Source organism: Tasmannia lanceolata, unplaced genomic scaffold, assembly GCF_043159265.1.
Source record: "Tasmannia lanceolata isolate RefF3 unplaced genomic scaffold, GAP_Taslan_0.1 ptg000002l, whole genome shotgun sequence".
NCBI classification, from domain to species: Eukaryota; Viridiplantae; Streptophyta; class Magnoliopsida; order Canellales; family Winteraceae; genus Tasmannia; species Tasmannia lanceolata.
In genome coordinates this window covers 28,841,481-28,867,743 of record NW_027518679.1, presented here as the reverse complement: position 1 = coordinate 28,867,743, position 26,263 = coordinate 28,841,481, and the positions used below count along the sequence as shown (strand labels likewise).

The following is a 26,263-nucleotide window of genomic DNA, read 5'->3' as shown; positions in this document are numbered from 1 at the left end:
TCATCACATGGAGCTAAAGGCTATTCCGGGACATGATTCTCTAAGAGTTTTCATCCATTAAACAAGCAAAATTTATTTGAATACACTATCAAATTGCTTCATTATAGAGCAGACCACATTTCAATTCCATTTAACAGGATAGCCCAGCCAACTGGTAAGACCTTTTAGATAACTAATGACATGTAGAAAAGGATGAAAAAGTACATATACTACGAATGCAACTTAAAACTGAGGAGTCTGTTCCTGTTTTATACACCCAAAGTTCTAAGATGAATAGGAAGGCCAAACTCTGGCTGAAGAGTGAGTTTCTCTGCTGGCGCGTGTTTATACTGTGGGGAGAGGGTGAAGGAGAACCTCTGAAGGGTCATGGCTAGCACCATCTTTGCTTCCAACATTGCGAAATTCTGCCCAATGCAGGTTCTTGGACCAAGAGAGAATGGCATTAGAGCATTAGGATGTTTTGCTGCTTTTGAGACCCCATCTGTGAATCTCAATGGCTTGAATTCATTTGCATCCTCACCCCAATATTTCTTGTTGGTGTGGATTATTTGCAACGGAATTGTTATAACTGTGCCCTTTGGGATCATCAAGTTTCCCAACATCATATCACTGGATGCCTTTCTGGTCATATAAATCGCCGGACCATAGAGCCTCAGGGTTTCCATAATTACCATGTTCACCTACAAAATTTACCAACATTGTGCTTAATATAAAATAAACAAAACTATTGTAAGTCTGTAATTTGTAAAGTGTATTGATATTGTTTTCCATCCCTTTGTTCTTATCAGTTTGTGCTTTAGGTATGTGGAAAAATAAAAAAAATCTAAAATCATCTTACCAATTTTAATTTGTTGAGCTTATCTGCATCTGGAATTTCCATCCCACATTCCCTCAATACCTCCTCTCTGAGTCTCTCCTGCCATTCTGGGTATAAGCTTAACAAGAACATAGTCCAAGTTAGTAAATTAGCTGTGGTATCATGCCCTGCAAAGAAGAATGTCTTGCACTCATCCATGATTTCCATCATGTTTAGCTTCGGGTCCCCTTTCTGCCTATCAGAGCCGGTCTCTGACATTCCCATCATCAACCCAAGTAGATCATTCCCATAGTCTCCATCCTTGGAATTTAGCCTACTCTCTATTATATGTGCAAGTGTATTCCTCATTCTTCTATTGAGTTTCCATATATGAAGGTTCCACCTAGTAGGAAGATACCTGCAATTAAAAAATGTCGATATTATCATGTAAAGTTCTTCTCTAGTATAAAATTGAATCTACAGATTCTGTTTACCACGCGGAGTTGAAATATTTAAAAAGAGGAAGGGACTGAGGTAATTACTGGCTACCAGGGATGATGATATCATTACTGGAATCTGTGGCCAATTGTTGAAGCTCTTTTTGCACCTCAAAGACTTCCCTTCCTTCATTGAAACTACTACCAAAGGCAGTATGACAGATTATGTCTGCAGTCAGCTCCTGAAACTCGATATTCATCTCTATTTCTTTACATTGTCCCTTGTCTTGAATCACCAAATCTTGCCACCGATCAAGCATCGATAAAGCGCATGACGCCATTCTCTTGGTCATCACCTATCAAATGAAAGCAATAGCCATGGAGGATTAAACTTGGTTTTTTATATCATCTCAGACTCTGAGCTTTAGTTTTAATACCACAACTACATCCCAGTCTATGTTTTCTAAGAGTCATGAAACAGATTTAAAGAGGTAATTTTGTGAAAAAAGAAGATGGATATCTGACATTGAGGTTAAATTCAGTACACAAGTTAATACTAATGGAATCTATTTTTTATCTGTTTCAACTTCAAGATGTTAAACATAAAAAAATGTCATAGAAAGGGAAATATATTGAAAATGAAAAACCCAACATCTAAGGCAACAGACAAGTGACTCAACCATCGTGAAAATGGTGCAGAAAGAGTGACTATAAGACCAAAGAAAATTGGTACCTATGTTCTCTTGAGCTTAAGATCTTAATAGACTTTACAAGTCTTGTAAGGCAAAAACTAGGTACCAATCTGACATTGAGCTTAACATGTTGATGAAATGTACAAGTATTTTAACAGTCACTAGAAAAAAAAACTTTTGAAGGGAAATAGGCTCACGAGGAAAAAAACTTTAGAAGGGAAATAGGCATCTCACCTTGAGCTTGTCTATGTTGAAAGCAGGGTTGACAGCCCTTCTATGCTTAACCCATTCCGATCCCTCAACCATAACCAATCCCTTCCCCATCAGGGCTGATATTGAAGGCCTTGGCTTAGGTTTGGTGAAAAAACCAAACTTGTTTGACAGTATTTCTTTGGCTAGATCAGGTTCAGTTATGCAGATCCTTGGTTCTGTCCCAAAAAAGTAAAAAAACTTCTCTCCTGCATGGTAAATTAAACTACAGTCAATCTCAAAGAATAATCATATTCATTTATCTAACCCAAATCCTCTAGAGATTAGCACAAATATAAGAGTACCATGTAATTTCACACACAAAAACCATGTAGAAAAAAGCATTTGGATGTTTAATGTTGGGTGGAGTAGAAGAAAGCAATTACTCTATATAATTACCATTATATTAAGTTAATTGGCAACGTTTCATAAATAGCTGGCTTTTGACAAATGGTCAATGAGCTTGGCCTTAGCCAACTTTTCAAATACAGATTGACTGGCCCGTTGACACACTCATGGCCCCAACAAAGGTATATATTTTGAATTTTGATAAGTTGACTGCACAAATCTAGAAGATTTGCATCACAATTATATGTCTCTCTTGGTCTTCCCATGTTTTGATAATGGGGACGAACTCACTTTTTTTTTACATGATTGTAAATTTGGAATAGCCTTTGGCAGCTGGTTAAAACAAACGAGGTGAGTTCGTCCCATTATCAAAACATGGTTAATTAGCAGATATCAGCTCCCTGTTTTGATTTATTATGTTTAAAGTTTTGGGCATTTTTTGATTTTTTTAGTTTGATACGCCTTTCTAAGAACTTAACCCCATTTTACCTTGGCCGCGTTCTTTATCTTGGTCCGTGTTTTGCCTTACAAAGTCAATCAAAAGTCTTTGACACCAAATCTATTATGATTGGGTTTGGCCGTGTTTTGGAAAGCATCCGCATTTTTAATGTACAAAAAGAGGGGAAAAAACAGAGAGAGATGATGCCCACCATTCGTTTTTGATAGGCGTAAAACCAACCATTTTGTAACATGATAAGAGAATAGAAGAGAAGAGAAGAGAGTATGACCATACCATATTGTGAGGACCATTTCGAGTAGTGGGGTGAGACCCTAGGTGTGATGTCATGACAATGAGTATCCATTACCATCTCCTCTGCATTCTTCTTCAGGCTCTTGATTTCCTCTAAAGAACCTGACATGAATGAGTATTGGGGTCCTCTTACTCCTTGCTTTGCAAATGATTTTGTTAAGGAATAAGGCCTCCACAAGAGAACTTTGAAGAGTCTCCACAGCCTTGATATCAGCAACACTACGAAAACCGCTTGAAATATGCCAACAAAACCCATCTCTATAGAGTGAGAGATGTTCTCAATTGTTTGATGGATTATATGAAGTATTGCTAGTATTTATAGGCAGGATTTCATGCTTGGCTGTCTATGTAAGGACGGTAGTGATGCTTGAATGACAAATTTTTGGCCCACAGACAAAAAGAGAGATATTGAAAGAGACAGTGTGAGAGGGAGCACCATTCGTAAGTTGTCAAACATTCTAGAAGGACGGAATCTCAATAATATATTTCTAGAAGATTGGTAGTACCCGTTTAGTAAATAAAGTAAATGGTGAAATTGACCATGAGAGAGCTCTTGTCTCTTTTCTAAATTGACCGTGCGTCGATATATTTCTATCTTCTTGTCACTAGAGAGCTCTTGTCTCTTTTCTAAATAAATAAAAAATCTCGTCTTTCTAGTAGTCAAGTGATAGAGAAGTCCCTGAGAGGTTGGGTCCACATCAGGGCCTCATGTGTGAATGAAACCTATGTCTACAGTCTACCTAGTACTTCCATGCCTCGTTCTCTCTTCTAGAAGAAAAGAAAGAGAGAGATGGAGAGAGACCATACGCGGGGCTCTAAGGATTAGACAGTTGGCTTGCACATGTGGTCATGGTTGTTTTAGTACTGTAAAAACTCGTGTGGACAAGGGATGTTTGGGTTTACCTGCTCTTCTAGAACTAGAACACTATATTAGTGAGATTCATTCATTCACTACATGCATATATGGAATTGATATATCCACGCCCTTTTCTTCCTTGTGCCACCCCTTGTAGTGTAAAAAGAGTAGTACCTGGCAAGAAATGGGGGCGGATGTATCACTATCCATGCACATGCTACTAAGGTAAATATAATATGTGGGCCATGATACTAAAACAAGTACATGGTCATAAGGTTAGAGTACATTGTGTTAAACCATAAATTACTATGTAATTAATGCGGAACTTACCTCTGGCCACGGCGATTAGATCTTATGATTGTGAATTCCCTTGAACCGACGGTTGAAACCACAAACTTCAATGGGCCACGAACAATGAAAGAGTTTTCTTATAATCTGTAGAAGACCTTAGGGCTCGATCGTTGGAATCGTAGGAATAATTTTCCTCTCAGATTAGGGACCCTCTTTACATGGAAACTTCAGTTATAAACTACGCATGTTCTTCCATAAAGAACAACACATATTTGTAGGATTTGGGACTGTGTGTTTTTTGCTTCCCACCACACCTCAAACACTTAGTCTTTTACTAATTAAAATCACTTTGGGACTTATCTATAGACTCCCTTTGTAAACACAACTTTAGTGGATAAGCCCTCTAGAAGAATCCAAAATGTTTTTCCTGTGTGGGTCCCAATGTGGGCCACACCAAAAATGCCAACATTCTCCCACTTGGTCCACATTGGTATATATTCACAAAGCAACTTAGAGTCTTAAATACTTATTTTGAAAACTTTATGGCCATAGTTTTAGAAAATCTTCAATCCAAAATATCTTTAACTTTATCTTTATTGTACACCCTTATAGTGTATCTCAAATGTACGAATCATAGCGGCATACACCTCCAACAGGAAATGTTACCTTCTATGTACCACATACACCGATTCACACTAATGCACACTTTATGTGTGGTTTGAAACTTTATTTAATTGGCTCGCGAATGGCCATGTCCACCTTTATCTGTCATTAGGGAGAGTCTGTTTTATCTAACCTTAATGTGTACACACTTTGTGTATTGTATATGTATAAAACATGTAAACAGAATCATCCACTTTATGTTGCAGCTAAAAGTGACAAAATGTAATTAATCACTAATTACTACAAGACCCATATGATCCACATGTTCCGTATACAACTTAGGCGAAAGCCCTTTAGTCATGGGATCCACTGTCAACTGTATAGTAGAAATGTTCTTAGCAGCCACTCGATTAAGAAAATTCTCCCTAACTTTAAGGAAATCCATGTTAGAAAAGAATACCTTGGAAGAATTATGACCGTAAATTACTAATGACTTGAAGATATAATCCACAATCATAAGCCCTACAATAAAATTCCGCAACCATAATCCCAGCATAGTTACCTCATAGCACGCAATGAACTTTGCCTCCGTAAACGAAGAAGTGTTCAGCCATTGTTCCATGCTTTTCAATGAAATGGCACCTCCATTAATAGGAAGATATACCCTAATATTGACTTCCTAGTATCATGACACCCGGCAAAGTCCGATTCTGAATATCTGATCACTTCTGAGTGATCCGACCGTCTGTATGTGAGCTTGTAATCCTATATACCTTGAAAGTACTGTAAAACCTTCTTTGCAGTGGTCCAATGATCCATCCCTAGATTTCTCTTGTAAGTCCCTAGCAATCCTACAGCATAGCCGATGTTCGGAAACTGCCAACCGCCGAAGCATAGAGAATATTTCTCATCTGTTATCTTTCCATATCATACTTTAGGAATTGTGACTCACTAAGTTTATCACCTTTAAGGATACGTGCTATATTTGGTGAACAATTATGTATCCAAAACCTTTTCAAAACTTTGTTAACATAGGCCTTCTGAGATAGTCCCAAGATATCTTGAGATCTATTTTCTTAATTTCAATGCCATTGACATATGAGGCTTCACCCTTATCCTTCACATCGAAGTTTGAGTTAGGACCTGTTTCACTTCACATAACATTCCTAAATTATTAGTAGCCAGCAAATATCATCTACTTATAGGACCAAAAGATAAACCCACTCGCGCTGACTTTAAGATATGTACAATCACATCAGAAAACTTAAGGTACCACCACGGGAGTTCTGCTTTAGTCCATATATAGATATCTTTAATTTGCAAACCCTGTGACTACCACTTTCAAACAAAAATCCTTCAGTGTGGTTCATATATAACTATTCTTCTAAATTACCATTGAGGAAGGCCATTTTCACATCCATTTGATGCAACTTTAAATAAGAATGAGCTACTAAGGCCATTATAATCCTTAATGAGTCCTTTTTCTGCCTAAACTACCCAGGATTAAAGAGTTTATTGAGGGCTTGATTTCTAGTCGAATGAAGTCTAACCTTCTATCCACACATGCCAGATTAGCAAGCAAATGAAAATATCTAATTCGATGCAAAGGATTTCAATTCGAGGTCGAAGCGACCAGTTCATCTTTACAGATCTATTCTACACCGGGCTTAAATTTAAGCTTGTTCTTTTCATTTTGTCTAAACTCGAGGGCGAGGTTCTTTCAAGTGGGAGGGACTCATGTAGGATATTAGTGGTAGATTAGTAACTTTCTTTCTATTTTTTTACTAGAATTAATATGGGTTTTAGTTGGCAAGATTACGCTTCTAATTATAGCTGCTTTCTTATTGTGATAGGATTCTAGATCTCTCTCACATGGATTGCATTTCTTTTAAATAAGAGGTTGAAAATGTGAGTTAGAATCAATCAAGAATATTGGAATAAAATTTCACTCTTTATCTCTTCTTGTTCTCTCTCTTCTTCCTAGTGGATTCTAGGATTTTTCTTCTTCCTTTCTTCTCTCTTTTTTCCTAGTGTATTCTAAGATCTTTCTTCTTCCCTAGTGATTCTCGGGCAATTTTCGGATCGTGCGCTTCGGCTGTGTTTCCATGCTTGATCCACTGCGCTAAAATTCTATGTCAGTACCACCTTTTATTCAGGAGTTATCTTGCAGGTTTTTAGGAGTTGAATAAGTTTCAATAATAGACGATAACAGTAGATAGAAATTGAAGAGTTTTGGTTGCTATCATGATATTTTATAGGAGACGTGATTAGGAGACTTTATTGAGTTATCTTGCAAGTTTTTAGGAGTTGAATAAGTCTCAATAATAGACAATAAGAGTTGATAGAAATTGAAGAGTTTTGGTTGTTATCTTGATATTTTATAGGAGATGTGACTAGGAGATTTTATTGATGTTAGTTGCTATGTTTTAGAGATTTATTACTTGTTTGACCAAGGTAGTCTTTCTAAATGTTGAATTTTCGTTTAGTGAAGAAGGGGGCGTTTTCCATCACTTTTCTATGTTTAATGGAGGTTTTAGGTCTCCCTCAAAGCAGACCTAAGTTCATTCTATTTGCTTCATCTAAGTCATCCCTAATACTCTCAACCCACCATTAAAAATAGAGAGATGCAACAAGTATCAGCCATAATTTTTCCAATCTTCTCTTGTAATCTCTTGTTCTTATAGTGGAGTTTCTCGTCGTCTCGTTGTGGATGTAGGCATTGCCGAACCACGTAAATCTTTTATGTCTTCTTGTGATTGCTTGTGTTTGTATACTTCATTTCGGTTCGCCATTGAAATTGGAGATAGCTATTTTAGAGGGGTTTTCACAACAAAAGCTTCCACTTGACGTACTTCAAATGCAAGTTTCGGAACTTTGGATTTTCTTTATAGAAAATGATTAAAAAATTTCTTATCTATTGGGGCATGAGAAACTTGGCGGTTCAGCCTTTCAAGCTCCTTCTCCTCTTCCTCTTGCGGTTGAGCCTTTCAAGCTCCTCCTCTCTTCCTCTTCTTCCTTTCGTCTTCGTGTTTCTATACTTCAATTTCTGATAAGGTGAAAGCTACAACTAAATCTCAAACCATCAATAATAGATGCATTCTCGTTCTTGTTTACTTGGATTGCATCCACTTCTTCACATCTTATCTTTCTCTGCCTCGTATCCTTCCCTCTTTAATATCTTAAGAGAAGGATAGTTTGTACAACGTTCCCACCCCTAAGGGTCTGTTTCGATGCAGTGAAACATGCCCATAATATCAGAAATGAACTAATCTGATTGATGATTACCTAGGAAGCACGGGTACTCTCCAGGGCCTCCCGTACCCGTACCCGACACGTATGGGGTGCGGGTATGTTCGGGTACGCCCTGGGTACGTCCCAGGTACGCACCCTCATAATTAAAAAAATAAAAAACATTCTTCTTGTACTGGGCGGGTGTCGGGTGCGTACCCACGCGTACCCGACACGTCCTGCGTCTCTAATCTGGTTTGTAAACCCTTCCTGCTTGTCATCTCTCCTTTCCTGTACTTAGTATTTACAAGTAAATGTCTTTACTATTTTATTGTCCATTTACTTAAGATTTACATGTAAATAACGGAATACCTCCAATATGGATTTATTAAAAATAGTTTCAAGATCCAAATCTAAAAGGAAAAAAAGTCAACTCTTCTGTTCTAGTACAAAATTCGCAGAAAAAGGGTTGGGTCAAAATTTTAACTTTCTTAAATTCCAAACGGTAGGGTATTTTTCAAATTTTAAAAATTTATAAAATCTATCATGTCCAAACATTATTAAATCCCAAAAGTCCGGTATAAAAAATCTCCTAATTTGGCCTCTAAAAATTGCTCATCTTTTCAGGCACTGGTCAACACACTGGCGACAAACTTTTTTTCAAATGAATGATGTATTGATGCCTCATGTTTTGAAATATAGAACTTAATCACTTATGAAATGAAGAGTGATATTAGAATTTTTCATTTTGGTGATGTTATTGTTATTTGATTACTCTCCAATTCTTATTTTTTAATTTATGTAAATATATAATTAAATATTCAAAAATATTATTATATTCGGCGTACCCGAAAGTACCCGCACCTGGTTTTTTTGGAAAATCACGTACCCACGTACACGTGTCGTGTCATACCCGTACCCGTGCTTCATAGATGATTACAAACATTTCAAATGCTTTAACCAAGAAATGATATCAGACTATTAGCTTGCATCTTGTTCTTAGTGGTATGGAAGGTGAGTCCTACTTCCTTGCTTTGAATTCTTCTTTTGCCAGAGTAGCCTTAGTATGGCTGGATTGAGCTGTTAAAGTATAAAAGATAAATAACGCCTTTTCTCAAACGGCTTAAGCTTTTGGAGAAGTTGGTAAATTAACATGGTATCAAAGCCAAAGGTCCCAGGTTCAAACCTCCCGGATAGCAAAAATCCACATGCGATGGTCAGCCCAAAGTGGGACCACATGTGTCACATGTTTCCCAAGTGGGCCACACATGCGGGGGAGTACTAAAGTATAAAAGATAAATAACGCCTTTCTCCAACAGCTTAAGCTTTTGGAGAAGTTGGTAAGTTAATATGAGCAATCTAGGATTTGCTAAAAAATTCAAACTATTTGGCAATGACCACTTCAAGATCATTTTTGAAAAATAATGCCATCTTGAAAGCCATTGCATATCTTTGTCTATCAATTATTATAAATTTTCATAAATAAAGCGGCGAAAATGTAATTCCTTCCATTGAGGAAGTTTGAAACATTTTTGTAAAAAGAAACCACAAATTGCGTTAGGAACTATAAATACCATGTCCCAAAATCCACAACGTATTTCTTCACATGGAGCTAAAGGCTGTTCCGTGACATGATCTTAAGAGTTTTCATCCATTAAACAAGCAAAATTTATTGGAATGACATTGACAAAAGGGTTTATTACAGAGGAGACCACATTTCAGTTCCATTTAACAGGATAGCCCTTGGGCCAACTGGTAAGGCCCTTTACATAACTAATGACATGTAGAAAAGAATGAAAGCAGTACATATACTATAAATGCAACTTAAGACTGAAGAGTCTGTTTCTGTTTTATACACCCAAAGGTCTTAGATGAATAGGAAGACCAAACTCTGGCTGAAGGGTAAGTTTCTCTGCTGGCGCATGTTTATACTGTGGGGAGAGTGTGAAGGAGAACCTCTGAAGGATCATGGCTAGCACCATCTTTGCTTCTAACAATGCAAAATTCTGCCCAATACAGGTTCTTGGACCTAGAGAGAATGGCATTAGAGGATTCGGATGTTTCGCTGCCCTTGAGACCCCATCTGTGAATCCCAATGGCTTGAGTTCATTTGCATCCTCAACCCAATATTTCTTGTTTGTGTGAATTATTTGCAACGGAATTGTTATGACTGTGCCCTTTGGGATCATCAAGTTTCCCAACATCATATCACTGGAAGCCTTTCTGGTCATATAAATCGCGGGACCATAGAGCCTCAGGGCTTCCATAATTACCATGTTCACCTACAAAATTTATCATCATTGTGCTTAATATAAAATAAACAGAACTATTGTAAGTCTGTAATTTTTAAGCTGTATTGATATTGTTTTCCATCCCTTTGTTCTTATCAGTTTGTGCTTTATGTCAGTGAAAAATAGAAAAAATAAAAAATCATCTTACCAATTTTAATTTGTGAGCTTATCTGCATCTGGAATTTCCATTCCACATTCCCTCAATACCTCTTCTCTGAGTCTCTCCTGCCATTCTTGGTATAAGCTTACCAAGAACATAGTCCAAGTTAGTAGATTAGCTGTGGTATCATGCCCTGCAAAGAAGAATGTCTTGCACTCATCCATGATTTCATTCATGTTTAGCTTTGGGTCCCCATTCTTCCTATTAGAGCCAGTTGTTGACATTCCCATTATCAACCCAAGTAGATCATTCCCATAATTGGGTCCCCTTTCTTCCTATTAGAACCAGTTGTTGACATTCCCATCATCAACCCAAGTAGATCATTCCCATAGTTTTCGTCCTTGGAATTTACCCTACTCTCTATTATATGTGCAAGTGTATTCCTCATTATTCTTCTATTGAGTTTCCATATATGAAGGTTCCACCTAGTAGGAAGATACCTGCAATTAAAAAATGTCTCAGATATTATCATGTAAAAGCTCTTCTCTAGTATAAAATTGAATCTACGCATTTTATTTACCACATGGATTTCAAATATTTCAAAAGGGCAAGGGAGTGAGATAATTACTGGCTACCAGGGATGATGATATCAGTACTAGAGTCACTGGCCAATTTTTGAAGCTCTTTTTGAACCTCAAAGACTTCCCTTCCTTCATTGAAACTACTACCAAAGGCAGTATGACAGATTATGTCTACCGTAAGCTCTTGAAATTCGATATTCATCTCTATTTCTTTACATTGTCCCTTGTCTTGAATCACCAGATCCTGCCAACGATCAATCATCGATAAAGTGCATGATGCCATTCTCTTAGTCATCACCTATCAAATGAAAAGCCGTGGAGGATTAAATATCATGAAAGTGGGTCTCACTTCTTATTACCATCCGATCAAAGGTCAGATGAATTATCATTTCCCATTTCAAAATCATTTTTAATCAATTAATTCATCCTTATCAATCAAGCCATAAAAAATTGTAAATACAAGCCCAACTCCTCAAGGAAATTCACTAGTGTTTTAATGATAGTCATGAAAACGGTTAAGTTTTTTAGATCACCTCTGGGCTTTAGTTTTAATATCACACCTCTGTTCCTGTAAGGACAAATTTTTGGCCCACAGACAAAAAGAGTGATATAGAAAGAGACAGTGAGAAAAAGCATCATTCCTAAGTTACTTATCTGGAAGGACGGAATTCTTAATAATATGTTTCTAGAAGATTGGTAGTACATGCAGTCAAAATAACACGTTTTGACTGTTCGCCGTGTACCAACTTTCCAATTTTACCTGTACTCTACTTTGCAAATGATAAAATTTTAAGGGAAGTGATATATCCTCCCCTTTTGATTACTTGGGACACCCAGTGCCACTGTACATGGCAATCAGGCCCACAAAATTCTTCTGACATCAAGTACTTCAGCCCCACTTTAGTCTTCGATACACTAGCTCTGGGTGTCCCCGGTAATCAAAAGGGGCGGATATATCACTTCCCAATTTTAAACGTATTAAATGCATTTTTTTTTGTTCTTTTTATTTATTTGACCAGTTTTTACAAAATGTTTTTAAGCCAATAGCGTATTAAACTTGAATTTTTCTATCCCGGCTTTTTCCTTACATGATTTGCCAACTTTGGTTGGACCCACATTATTGGGTGATCTAAGCCATTCGTTTGTTGGTGTAGATAGGCCTGCCCCAAAAATCTTCTCAATAGGATGTTTCTGACCCTCTATCCTGCAAATATTTCCATGAGTCATCCATTTTAACCTTCAAAGATCATAGGGTTAAGATCATCCTATAGCGAAGAATTTTCAAGGTAAGGACCTGTAAGTCCTGGCCCAGGCGTATGTTTAGCGTTGTGTGTTAGGAATGACGAATGTAGAGAAACAAAAAAAAAAAAAAGTTAAAAGTTGAGACAAAGATTTACATGATTCGGTTTATGACCTTTAAACCTATATCCGCAAAGTGTGAAACTCTCTATCCTCATTGGTGAATGAAAAAACTCTCTTCTTTCTTATAGATACGGGTGCAATTTGGGTGGGGCTGAGTTGAGATTCTCTAAGAAATTGATTTGGAACCAACCCAAATCGGACCCCATTTTATTATAAAAGCTCAATCAAAATTCCCACAAATCGAACCGAGTTGCACCCCTATAATGATAGAGAAGTTCATGTGACGGTGGGTCCACATCAGGGTCTCATGTGGAAAACACTATATTAGTGAGATTCAATCTTTCTCTACATGCATCGAACCGAGTTGCACCCCTAGAACTAAAACACTATATTAGTGAGATTCAATCTTTCTCTACATGCATACAGGAAATGACATATCTGGGCCACCCCTTGTAGTGCAAAAAGAGTAGTCCATGGGAAGAAAAGGGGGCAAATATATCACTTTCCAAGCACCTACTGCTAAGTTAGATATAAGAACTGGAACATGTTACTAAAACAAGCACATGGTCCTAAGGTAGTTATAGTACATTGTTCTGTCCATGGTAAACCAAGGGAGAATAGGAAATGTGAAGTATATAAATATACAAGAAATAAAAAAATCTAAGATAGATTTGAAATATTGATTCATTAGATAATCAAATCTTATCAGAGTTTAAACATGCAATTACATAGCGAATAGTCAAAAGATCAACAGATGTCGGGTACTCTATTAGTAAATCCAGCGTTAGGGGTAAAATCCAATTCTCCCTTAGATTAATGATACGTGGAAATGAACCTAAATGAGGAAACCAAACTCGCCCTCTAAAGGGATGCGAGAAGGATTCACTATGAGCATGGCAACTCTCCAAAGGACAGTGAACCCATATAAAAGTCAGTTCCCATGAGGAAACCGGGTGTTTATCTCCAAACGAAATCGCCCAATAAGGAAAGACTCGTAATCAAAGCAAGTCTCCTAAACTAGTTAACAAATCAAAGAGTTGCTTTGCTGTTTCTGAGAAGACCTCTCCATCTAGAAGAAAAATTATCGCAAGCACAACTGGATTCACTAATAAAATTCCACCAATCACTTACTTGGGAGTACCTCTCTATGTAGGGCGTGTGAAATCCAGCTTCTTCGATGATTTAATTCATAAGATAAGAAGAAAGATAGAGGGCTGGAAAGGTAAGCTACTTTCCCAAGCTGGGAGATTAGTTCTCATCAATCAGGTCCTGTCCAGCACTCCTATTCACACATTATCAGCAATGTGTCCTCCCAAAGAGGTCCTAAAGAGAATAGAGAACTTGTTGTCAAGTTTTTGGTGGGGCGGCAGTGATCAAGGAGCCAAAATGCACTGGGTATCATGGAGTCGTATATCCAAGCCCAAAGTGGAGGACGGCCTGGCTACTAAATCCCTTTCGGAACTCAGCTCAGCATTCAGATTAAAGTCTCTTCACCACCTTCACTCTAACAACTCGTTATGGAGCTCCCTTATCAGATCGATATACTGCAGAAAACATCACTTGAATTTAATTCAACCAACTCGTGGTTGTTCAAAAATGTGAAAAGAAATCTTATCTGTTCGAGCTACTTGGATTCAAAATTCAAGATGGATTGTTGGAAATGGATCCATCTCTTTTTGGGCTGATCTCTGGATGGGTAGCACCCCATTATTCTTCTTGGCTGAAAATAGAGAAGACATAAACATCACTGCTACTATCAAAGACATGCTCCTTCCATCAGGGGGCTGGAACATGGAGATCATTGAACCACACCTCTCGACAGTCTGGATTGAGGTGTTGTTCCACACCAGGCTCCAATTGAATGAATCTCCAGATATTTTGATTTGGTGTCCCACCCCATCAGGCACCTTTAGTACCAAGTCAGCATGGATCGTCAACAGGACTAGAAATAGTAATGTGAACTGGGCCGCACCAACCTGGGGATCTATCCCTCCAAAAATCAGCTGTTTCCTCTGGAAAGTTTTCCAGGATGCCATTGCCACAGATGAAAGAATAAAAAGCAAGCACATTCAGGCGCCATCCAAATGTGTTTGTTGCTCGATCCATAAAGAGGAAACCATGAACCACCTATTCATAGAAGGAGAGTTAGCTCGATCTATTTGGTCAGAGTTTGCCAACCTTTGGAACTTCAATCTGATCCAATTTCAGTCTATCAAGACTAGAATTATAAGTTGGTGGAAAGCAGGAACTAAAAGAAAAACTCAAGCAGCCCATCTATTCAGCCTCACAGCTCCCATCATAGCTTGGGAAATTTGGAAAGAGCGTTGTAGCAGACGAATGAATGGAAAATCTAATTCCACCAATAGAATCATCATCACCATTTCAGAGGAGAAACCTGGATTGTAGCCATTCTCCTCTCAAGGAACCAAACTTGTTAGAGGTTCTTTCTCTGTCCCAGCTTGGCATTTCTCCTTGCCGTCCAAGGATTCAAAAGGATTGCTGGATTCTATGGAAGAGACCCCCTAAAGGAACTCTTAAGCTCAACATAGATGGAGCTTCGAAGGGGAACCCTGGAGAAGCAGGTGGAGGAGGAGTTATTCGAAATGAAAAATCTACGGTTATCTTAGCTTTCTCTCTTTACTACGAGAAAGGCTCTAACATGGTTGCGGAAACTCGTGCACTCTTGAACGGGCTCCGCTGTTGCAAGGCCTTTAATATGAGCAAGATAATCGTGGAATCAGATAGCAAAGTTCTGATCGATCTCATCTAGGGGAAAGGGCAAATCCCTTGGGCAATCTAATATCTCTGGAAGGAGATTCAACCACTTCTTTGCATTTTGTCTCCCACTTGCAAACTCCAATTCAGAGAGGGAAACTCAGTTGCAGATGCCCTTGCAAACTTCGGCTGCTCATCAAGATCCAATTTGTTCTATCCCTCCTGGGCCTCCATGCCTCGCCTGGTAAGAGGGGCAGCAAGATGTGATGCACTTGGCCTTCCCAACATCAGAAGCAAGATCAACTAAGGGCACTCTCCCTTCTAAGCATTGATTGTTGTCTTTTTCCTATGGCTTTAGCTTGCTATTTTGTCGAGTTAGAGGCTTCCCCTCCTCCTTTCTCTCTTTCTAGGGCTACGGCTTCCTGTATTGATGGCTAGGAGGTTTTCCCTCCTCTTGTATGGTCCCAACTTTTTATATATAAATTTGCCGATCCACCCCGGGGTCGTTATCTTTCCGGGTTAAAAAAAAAAAAAAAAAAAAAGTCTCCTAAACTATTGTGAAGTCATCCTCTATAAAAGCACCCCCAAGCTCAAAGGTACACATCTCCAGTATCCTGAATTACTAGAAAGAGGCACTCTCGAGTTCACCTGTTGCTTGGTTTCTCTCCTGTTGTGCCGATTTCTGACTTGACTGCCGGAGTGGTCTCCCGGAGTCACAACTCAAAGACCCCTAACGTGTTTTCTGTGAGAGCAGATCAATCACAGGTTGAAGCTGAACCAGTCACTAATCATGCGTACCAAATTTATGCATCATCAGATTGGCGCTGACCGTTGGAATATTCTTCTAAATTTGAAAGATGAAGAATACCACAAACCCTCAACAAAGCGATAGGGTCACTCGAAGCAGTGTCAACCCAGACTCTACCTCAAACCAAGATCCTCCGTTGAGACGAAATTCGCTTCCCCGGATAGAAGAATCCCCGGTGTCCACTATGCCCCCTCTGACTAGTCCCACGATGGACCAGCTCAATGGTTTGACTCAATAAGTAGCGGATATGCCAGGTAAACTACCAGTACTTGTTTGTAACCTGTCCCCTCAGCCGGTTGTCACGATGGCCAATGCTAAACCCTCCTCCTCCACCCTCCCACCCCCGAGTTACTAATGTCCAAGCCAACCCCATCGACGACGAGAAGGGTGAATCACCCTCTGGAAGTAAACAACCCTTTTTGCTTCATCACAAAAAAGCCTTCCAAGAGCCTTGGAGAAAACCCCTCTTTTTTGCCCCCTAAACCTTCTCCTCAACCTTGAGTAGATGAACCTTACTTTTGCTTCACCACAAAAACCCTTCTAGAGCCCTCAAGTGAAAACCCCTCTTGCCTTGCCCTAGCTTTCTCCTTAAGAATAACCTTGCTTTGCTCCACCACAAAAGCTCTCCTAGAGCCCCCAAGAGAAAACCCTCTTGCCTTGCCCTAGCTTTCTCCTCGAGAAGAAGAACCTTGCTTTTGTTTCACCACAAAAGCCCACATAGAGCCCCAGAGAAAACCCTCTTGCCTTGCCTTACCCTTTTCTCCCCTTCTCTCTACATTTTCCCTTCTTCTTCAAAACCTCTCGTTCATATACAAATCATATATAGATAGAGAGAGAGACACATCCCACTTAAAAGGGCCAAGTGGGATCCACTCCAAGAATGAAATACAACTGATGATTTTGTATCACTAACTCAACAGCGAGAGAGAGGGGGGAAGCGTCAAATGAAACCCATACACAGAGAATGGAGGTCAGAGAGAGAGAGAGAGAGAGACCGTACCTGGAGATGGCTAGCCCGATGACAATCTGAGGAGGACGGCAAGGAAAACAAGAAAACACCCAAAAAATGCATTTATGCCGAAAAAGGTGAGGTCTACGCGGAAAATAAGCGAAAAAAGAAATCAAAAGAACACTGCCTAGGTGATATTGTTGGGAAAAGACCCGTGGTACCCCTCCTATTAGGCTTGCAACTCAGGTCGGGTTGGGTCGGGTTGAGGCCAACTCAAACCCGACCAGAGGAACCATTTACTCAACCCGAACCCGACCTGACCCAAGTTCCAACCCAATGAGGTTCAACCCGACCCGACCTGATGAACCCGTTTTTATCAACCTTAACCCGAACCGACCCGAGTCAACATGAACCAACCAGACATTTTAAGCTTACTAAAATAAAAAAAGGCCGGGTTTCACTCAGGTCGGGTTGCCCAAGCCCTCAACCTGAACCTGACCCGAACTCAACCCGCGTTGGGAAAACTCAACCAGAACCCGAACCCGACCTGACCTACCTTTTTCCGGGTTGAACCCAACCCGAATTGCACGCCTACCTCCTATAACCTAAGAAAGTTAAATACACCTGGAAAATACTTAAAACTTAAAATATGGGCCTTAGAATGGTCTCCATCACTCCGTATTCTTAATAACATAGCAGGAGTCAAGAGAGTCGGCAAGAGGTGTCTGAGCAATCTCTCTATCAAAGAAGTTACGCCTAAAATTAAGCTTCCATGTTACAATTTGCTACTCCCTCGCTCTGAATTCTTCATTTGCCTGAGTAGCCTTGGTATGGCTGGATTGAGCTATCTAGAAAAATTGAAACTATTTTGGCCATGACCACTTCAAGATAATTTTTGAAAAATAATGCTATCTTGAAAGCCGTTACATATCTTTGGCTATCCATTGTTATAAATCTTCATAAATAAAGTTGCGAAATGTAATTCCTTCCGTTGGGGAAGTTTGATACTTTTTTAAAAACCACAGATTGCTTTAGAAACTATAAATACCATCTCCTAAAATCCACAGCATTTTTCATCACATGGAGCTAAAGGCTATTCCGGGACATGATTCTCTAAGCGTTTTCATCCATTAAACAAGCAAAATTTATTTAAATACACTATCAAATTTCTTCATTATAGAGCAGACCACATTTCAATTCCATTTAACAGGATAGCCCAGCCAACTGGTAAGACCTTTTAGATAACTAATGACATGTAGAAAAGGATGAAAAAGTACATATACTACGAATGCAACTTAAAACTGAAGAGTCTGTTCCTGTTTTATACACCCAAAGGTCTAAGATGAATAGGAAGGCCAAACTCTGGCTGAAGAGTGAGTTTCTCTGCTGGCGCGTGTTTATACTGTGGGGAGAGGGTGAAGGAGAACCTCTGAAGGGTCATGGCTAGCACCATCTTTGCTTCCATCATTGCGAAATTCTGCCCAATGCAGGTTCTTGGACCAAGAGAGAATGGCATTAGAGCATTAGGATGTTTTGCTGCTTTTGAGACCCCATCTGTGAATCTCAATGGGTTGAATTCATTTGCATCCTCACCCCAATATTTCTTGTTGGTGTGGATTATTTGCAACGGAATTGTTATAACTGTGCCCTTTGGGATCATCAAGTTTCCCAACATCATATCACTGGATGCCTTTCTGGTCATATAAATCGCCGGACCATAGAGCCTCAGGGTTTCCATAATTACCATGTTCACCTACAAAATTTATCAACATTGTGCTTAATATAAAATAAACAAAACTATTGTAAGTCTGTAATTTGTAAAGTGTATTGATATTGTTTTCCATCCCTTTGTTCTTATCAGTTTGTGCTTTAGGTATGTGGAAAAATAAAAAAAATCTAAAATCATCTTACCAATTTTAATTTGTTGAGGTTATCTGCCTCTGGAATTTCCATCCCACATTCCCTCAATACCTCCTCTCTGAGTCTCTCCTGCCATTCTGGGTATAAGCTTAACAAGAACATAGTCCAAGTTAGTAAATTAGCTGTGGTATCATGCCCTGCAAAGAAGAATGTCTTGCACTCATCCATGATTTCCTTCATGTTTAGCTTCGGGTCCCCTTTCTGCCTATCAGAGCCAGTCTCTGACATTCCCATCATCAACCCAAGTAGATCATTCCCATAGTTTCCATCCTTGGAATTTAGCCTACTCTCTATTATATGTGCAAGTGTATTCCTCATTCTTCTATTGAGTTTCCATATATGAAGGTTCCACCTAGTAGGAAGATACCTGCAATTAAAAAATGTCGATATTATCATGCAAAGTTCTTCTCTAGTATAAAATTGAATCTACGGATTCTGTTTACCACGCGAATTTGAAATATTTAAAATGAGGAAGGGACTGAGGTAATTACTGGCTACCAGGGATGATCATATCATTACTAGAATCTGTGGCCAATTGTTGAAGCTCTCTTTGCACCTCAAAGACTTCCCTTCCTTCATTGAAACTACTACCAAAGGCAGTACGACAGATTATGTCTGCAGTCAGCTCCTGAAACTCGATATTCATCTCTATTTCTTTACATTGTCCCTTGTCTTGAATCACCAAATCTTGCCACCGATCAAGCATCGATAAAGCGCATGATGCCATTCTCTTGGTCATCACCTATCAAATGAAAAGCAATAGCCATGGAGGATTAAACTTGGTTTTTTATATCATCTCAGACTCTGAGCTTTAGTTTTAATACCACAACTACATCCCAGTCTATGTTTTCTAAGAGTCATGAAACAGATTTAAAGAGGTAATTTTGTGAAAAAAGAAGATGGATATCTGACATTGAGGTTAAATTCAGTACACAAGTTAATACTAATAGAATCTATTTTTTATCTGTTTCAACTTCAAGATGTTAAACATAAAAAAATGTCATAGAAAGGGAAATATATTGAAATGAAAAACCCAACATCTAAGGCAACAGACAAGTGACTCAACCATCGTGAAAATGGTGCAGAAAGAGTGACTGTAAGACCAAAGAAAATTGGTACCTATGTTCTCTTGAGCTTAAGATCTTAATAGACTTTACAGGTCTTATAAGGCAAAAACTGGGTACCAATCTGACATTGAGCTTAACATGTTGATGAAATGTACAAGTATTTTAACAGTCACGAGAAAAAAAACTTTAGAAGGGAAATAGGCTCACGAGGAAAAAAACTTTAGAAGGGAAATAGGCATCTCACCTTGAGCTTGTCTATGTTGAAAGCAGGGTTGACAGCCCTTCTATGCCTAACCCATTCCGATCCCTCAACCATAACCAATCCCTTCCCCATCAGGGCTGATATTGAAGGCCTTGGCTTAGGTTTGGTGAAAAAACCAAACTTGTTTGACAGTATTTCTTTGGCTAGATCAGGTTCAGTTATGCAGATCCTTGGTTCTGTCCCAAAAAAGTAAAAAAACTTCTCTCCTGCATGGTAAATTAAACTACAGTCAATCTCAAAGAATAATCATATTCATTTATCTAACCCAAATAGCTGGTTTTTGGCAAATGGTCAATGAGCTTGGCCTTAGCCAACTTTTCAAATACAGATTGACTGGCCCGTTGACACACTCATGGCCCCAACAAAGGTATATATTTTGAATTTTGATTTTTTTATTTTGATACGCCTTTCTAAGAACTTAACCCCATTTACCTTGGCCGCGTTCTTTATCTTGGTCCATGTTTTGCCTTACAAAGTCAATCAAAAGTCTTTGACACCAAATCTATTATGATTGGGTTTGGAAAGCATCCGCATTTTTAAACACTAGTTTCACCATTTTTTTCATGTACAAAAAGAGGGGACAAAACAGAGAGAGATGATGCCCACCATTCGTTTTTGATAGGCGTAAAACCAACCATTTTGTAACAAGATAAGAGAATAAAAGAGAAGAGAAGAGAGTATGACCATACCATATTGTGAGGACCATTTGGAGTAGTGAGGTGAGACCCTAGGTGTGATGTCATGACAATGAGTATCCATTACCATCTCCTCTGCTTTCTTCTTCAAGCTCTTGATTTCCCCTAAAGAACCTGACATGAATGAGTAATGGGGTCCTCTTACTCCTTGCTTCGCAAATGATTTTGTGAAGGAATAAGGCCTCCATAAGAGAACTTTGAAGAGTTTCCACAGCCTTGAGATCGGCAACACTACAAAAACCACTTGAAATATGTCAACATAACCCATCTCTAGAGAGTGTGAGAGATGTTCTCAATTGTTTGATGAATTATATGAAGTATTGCTAGTATTTATAGGCAAGGATTTAATGCTTGGCTCTCTATGTGAGGACGGTAGTGATGTTTGAATGACAAATTTTTGGCCCACAGACAAAAAGAGACAGTGAGAGAAAGCATCATTCCTAAGTGGTCAAACCAATCTCTTCTAGTCTTACTCATCTGGAAGGACGGAATTCTCAATGATATGGTCAAACATGTGTGGACAAGGGATGTTTGGGTTTACGTGCTCTTCTAGAACTAGAACACTATATTAGTGAGATTAGGGGTGTAAACGAGCTGAGCCGAGCTGAGCTTGGCCAGGTTCGGCTCGGCTCGTAAAGCTCAAAAGCTCGGCTCGGGCTCGAACCAGGCTTGGGCTCGGCTCGGTCCGGCTAGGCTCGCGAGCCTTACCGAGCTTGGGTTATATTAAGTTCACACCCCTCATCTTCCGGGGGGGGGTGGTCCAAGTAACAAATGGGGTTCCTAAAATGAAGTGACTTATTTTGCCTCCCACTTTCACTCCCTGGACAACCCTTTCAGTGTTTATATTAACATATAATATATATATTTAAATATATTAAATTCTTAACAGCCTTAACGAGCCGAGCTGAGCCGGCTCGGCTCGGCTCGTTAAGGATTCGAGCCGAGCTCGAGCGAGCTTCCGAGCCCGAGCCAAAATTGACACCCTTAAGTGAGATTCATTCATTCACTACATGCATATACAGAAATGATATACCCACGCCCTTTTCTTCCTTGGGCCACCCCTAGTAGTGTAAAACGAGTAGTACCTGGCAAGAAATGGGGGCGGATGTATCACTTTCCATGCACATGCTACTAAGCTAAATATAACAAGTGGGCCATGATAGTAAAAAAAGTACATGGTCATAAGGTTAGAGTACATTGTGTTAAACCAGAAATTACTATGTAATTAATGCGGAACTTACCTCTCGCCACGGCGATTAGATCTTATGATTGTGAATTCCCATGAACAGACGGTTGAAACCACAAACTTCAATGCGCCACGAACAATGAAAGAGTTTTCTTATAATCTGTAGAAGACCTTAGGGCCCGATCGTTGGAAACATAGGAACAATTTTCCTCTCAGATTAGGGACCCACTTTACATGGAAACTTCAGTTATAAACTATGCATGTTCCTCCATAAAGAACAACACATATTTGTAGGATTTGGGACTGTATGTTTTTTGTTTCCCACCACACCTCAAACACTTAGTGTTTTACTAATTAAAATCACTTTGGGACTTATCTATAGACTCCCTTTGTAAACACAACTTTACTGGATAAGCCCTCTAGAAGAACCCAAAACGTTTTTCCTGTGTGGGTCCTAATGTGGGCCACACCAAAAATGCCAACATTCTCCCACTTGTTCCACATTGGTATATATTCACAAAGCAACTTGGAGTCTTAAATACTTATTTTGAAAACTTTATGGCCATAGTTTTAGAAAATCTTCAATCCTAAATATCTTTAACTTTATCTTTATTGTACAACCTTATAGTGTATCTCAAATGTACGAATCATAGCGGCATACACCTCCAACAGGAAATGTTACCTTATATGTATCACATACATAGATTCACACTAATGTACACTTTATGTGTGGTTTGAAATTTTATTTAATAGGCTCGCGAATGCCCATGTCCACCTTTATCTGTCATTAGGGAGAGTCTGTTTTGTCAAACCTTAATGCTTACACACTTTATGTATTGTATATGTATAAAACATGTAAACAGAATCATCCACTTTATGTTGCAGCTAAAAGTGACAAAATGTAATTAATCACTAATTACTACAAGACCCATATGATCCACATGTTCCGTATACAACTTAGGCGAAAGCCCTTTAGTCATGGGATCCACTGTCAACTGTATAGTAGAAATGTTCGTAGTAGCCACTCGATTAAGAAAATTCTCCCCAACTTTAAGGAAATCCATGTTAGAAAAGAATACTTTGGAAGAATTATGATCGTAAATTACTAATGACTAGAAGATATAATCCACAATCATAAGCGCTACGATAAAATTCCGCAACCATAATCCCAGCATAGTTACCTCATAGCACGCAATGAACTTTGCCTCCGTAAAAGAAGAAGTGTTCAGCCATTGCTCCATGCTTTTCAATGAAATGGCACCTCCATTAATAGGAAGATATACCCTAATATTGACTTCCTAGTATCATGACACCCGGCAAAGTCCGATTCTGAATATCTGATCACTTCTGAGATATCCGACCGTCTGTATCTGAGCTTGTAATCCTATATACCCTGAAAGTACTGTAAAACCTTCTTTGCAGTGGTCCAATGATCCATCCCTAGATTTCTCTGGTAAGTCCCTAGAAACCCTACAGCATAACCGATGTTCGGAAACTGCCAACCGCCGAACCATAGAGAATATTTCTCATCTGTTATCTTTCCAAATCATACTTTAGGAATTGTGACTCACTGAGTTTATCACCTTTAAGGAGACGTGCTATATTTGGTGAACAATTCTGTATCCAAAACCTTTTCAAAACTTTGTTAACATAGGCCTTCTGAGATAGTCCCAAGATATCTTGAGATCTATTTTCTTAATTTCAATGCCATTGACATATGAGGCTTCACCCTTATCCTTCACATCGAAGTTTGAGTTAGGATCTGTTTCACTTCACATAACATTCCTAAATTATTAGTAGCCAGCAAATATCATCTACTTATAGGACCAAAAGATAAACCCACTCGCGCTGACTTTAAGATATGTACAATCACATCAGGAAACTAAAGGTACCACCACGGGAGTTCTGCTTTAGTCCATATATAGATATCTTTAATTTGTAAACCCTGTGACTACCACTTTCAAACAAAAATCCTTCAGTGTGGTTCATATATAACTATTCTTCTAAATTACCATTGAGGAAGGCCATTTTCACATCCATTTGATGCAACTTTAAATCAAAATGAGCTACTAAGGCCATTATAATCCTTAATGAGTCATTTTTCTGCCTAAACTACCCAGGATTAAAGAGTTTACTGAGGGCTTGATTTCTAGTCGAATGAAGTCCAACCTTCTGTCCACACATGCCAGATTAGCAAGCAAATGGAAATATCTAATTCGATGCAAAGGATTTCAATTCTAGGTCAAAGCGACCAGTTCATCTTTACAGATCTATTCTACACCAGGCTTAAATTTAAGCTTGTTCTTTTCATTTTGTCTAAACTTGAGGGCAAGGTTCTTTCAAGTGGGAGGGACTGATGTAGGATATTAGTGGTAGATTAGTAACTTTCTTTCAATTTTTTTACTAGAATTAATATGGGTTTTTAGTTGGCAAGATTACGCTTCTAATTATAGCTGCTTTCTTATTGTGATAGGATTCTAGATCTCTCTCACATGGATTGCATTTCTTTTAAATAAGAGGTTGTAAATGTGAGTTAGAATCAATCAAGAATATTGGAATAAAATTTCACTCTTTATCTCTTCTTGTTCTCTCTCTTCTTCCTAGTGGATTCTAGGGTTTTTTTTCTACCTTTCTTCTCTCTTCTTTCCTAGTGTATTCTAAGATCTTTCTTGTTCCCTAGTGGATTCTTGGGCAATTTTCGGATCGTGCGCTTCGGCTGTGTTTCCTTGCTTGATCCGCTGCACTAAAATTCTATGTCAGTACCACCATTTATTCAGGAGTTATCTTGCAAGTTTTTAGGAGTTGAATAAGTTTCAATAATAGACGATAAAAGTAGATAGAAATTGAATAGTTTTGGTTTCTATCATGATATTTTATAGGAGACGTGATTAGGAGACTTTATTGAGTTATCTTGCAAGTTTTTAAGAGTTGAATAAGTCTCAATAATAGACAATAAGAGTTGAAAGAAATTGAAGAGTTTTGGTTGTTAACTTGATATTTTATAGGAGATGTGACTAGGAGATTTTATTGATATTAGTTGCTAAGTTTTAGAGATTTATTACTTGTTTGACCAAGGTAGTCTTTCTAAATGTTGAATTTTCGTTTAGTGAAGAAGGAGGCGTTTTCCATCACTTTTCTATGTTTAATGGAGGTTTTAGGTCTCCCTCAAAGCAGACCTAAGTTCATTCTATTTGCTTCATCTAAGTCATCCCTAATACTCTCAACCCACCATTAAAAATAGAGAGATGCAACAAGTATCAGCCATTATTTTTCCAATCTTCTCTTGTAATCTCTTGTTCTTATAGTGGAGTTTCTCATCGTCTCGCCGTGGATGTAGGCATTGCCGAACCACGTAAATCTTTTATGTCTTCTTGTGATTGCTTGTGTTTGTCTACTTCATTTTGGTTCGCCACTGAAATTGGAGATCGCTATTTTAGAGGGGTTTTCACAACAAAAACTTACACTTGATGTACTTCAAATGCAAGTTTCGGAACTTTGGATTTTCTTTATAGAAAATGATTAAGAAATTTCTTATCTATTGGGGCATGAGAAACTTGGCGGTTCAGCCTTTCAAGCTCCTTCTCCTCTTCCTCTTGCGGTTGAGCCTTTCCAGCTCCTCCTCTCTTCCTCTTCTTCCTTTCGTCTTCGTGTTTCTATACTTCAATTTTCTGATAAGGTGAAAGCTACAACTAAATCCCAAACCATCAATAATAGATGCGTTCTCGTTCTTGTTTACTTGCATTGTCTCCACTTCTTCACATCTTATCTTCCTCTGCCTGGTGTCCTTCCCTCTTTAATATCTTTAGAGAAGGATAGTTTGTACAATGTTCCCACCCCTAAGGGTCTGTTTCGATGCAGTGAAACATGCCCATAATATCAGAAATGAACTAATCTGATTGATGATTACCTAGGAAGCATGGGCACTCTCCAGGGCCTCCCGTACCCATACTCGAAACGTATGGGGTGCGGGTACGTTCGGGTACACCCTGGGTATGTCCCGGGTACGCACCCCCATAATTAAAAAAAATAAAAAACATTCTTCTTGTACTGGGTGCGTATCGGGTGCGTTGGGGTGC

At 38.8% G+C, this 26,263-nt stretch overlaps 3 protein-coding genes and 1 pseudogene across 3 annotated transcripts; 1 reads left to right on the top strand and 3 right to left on the bottom strand.

Moving 5' to 3' along the window:
• Window positions 1-21: 21 nt before the first annotated feature.
• LOC143883646 (cytochrome P450 709B1-like) lies at window positions 22-3,550 on the bottom strand. The gene is made up of 5 exons (XM_077386985.1): window positions 3,256-3,550; window positions 2,160-2,383; window positions 1,339-1,589; window positions 839-1,214; window positions 22-680 (listed from the first exon to the last, which is right to left on the bottom strand). Exons 1-5 carry the CDS (start codon window positions 3,527-3,529, stop codon window positions 249-251), a joined length of 1,557 nt encoding a protein of 518 aa, XP_077243100.1. The 5' UTR covers window positions 3,530-3,550; the 3' UTR covers window positions 22-248.
• A 6,551-nt stretch (window positions 3,551-10,101) lies between these two features.
• On the bottom strand, window positions 10,102-11,518 carry LOC143890301 (cytochrome P450 709B1-like; annotated as a pseudogene).
• Window positions 11,519-14,926: 3,408 nt separating this feature from the next.
• Window positions 14,927-15,355, top strand: LOC143890293 (uncharacterized). Its single transcript, XM_077394929.1, has one exon. It carries the CDS (start codon window positions 14,927-14,929, stop codon window positions 15,353-15,355), a length of 429 nt encoding a protein of 142 aa, XP_077251044.1.
• A 2,819-nt stretch (window positions 15,356-18,174) lies between these two features.
• LOC143856179 (cytochrome P450 709B1-like) lies at window positions 18,175-21,289 on the bottom strand. Its single transcript, XM_077366334.1, has 5 exons — window positions 20,996-21,289; window positions 20,289-20,512; window positions 19,469-19,719; window positions 18,969-19,344; window positions 18,175-18,810 (listed from the first exon to the last, which is right to left on the bottom strand). The coding sequence occupies exons 1-5, from the start codon at window positions 21,267-21,269 to the stop codon at window positions 18,379-18,381; spliced, it is 1,557 nt and encodes a 518-aa protein (XP_077222449.1). The 5' UTR covers window positions 21,270-21,289; the 3' UTR covers window positions 18,175-18,378.
• Window positions 21,290-26,263: the final 4,974 nt, after the last annotated feature.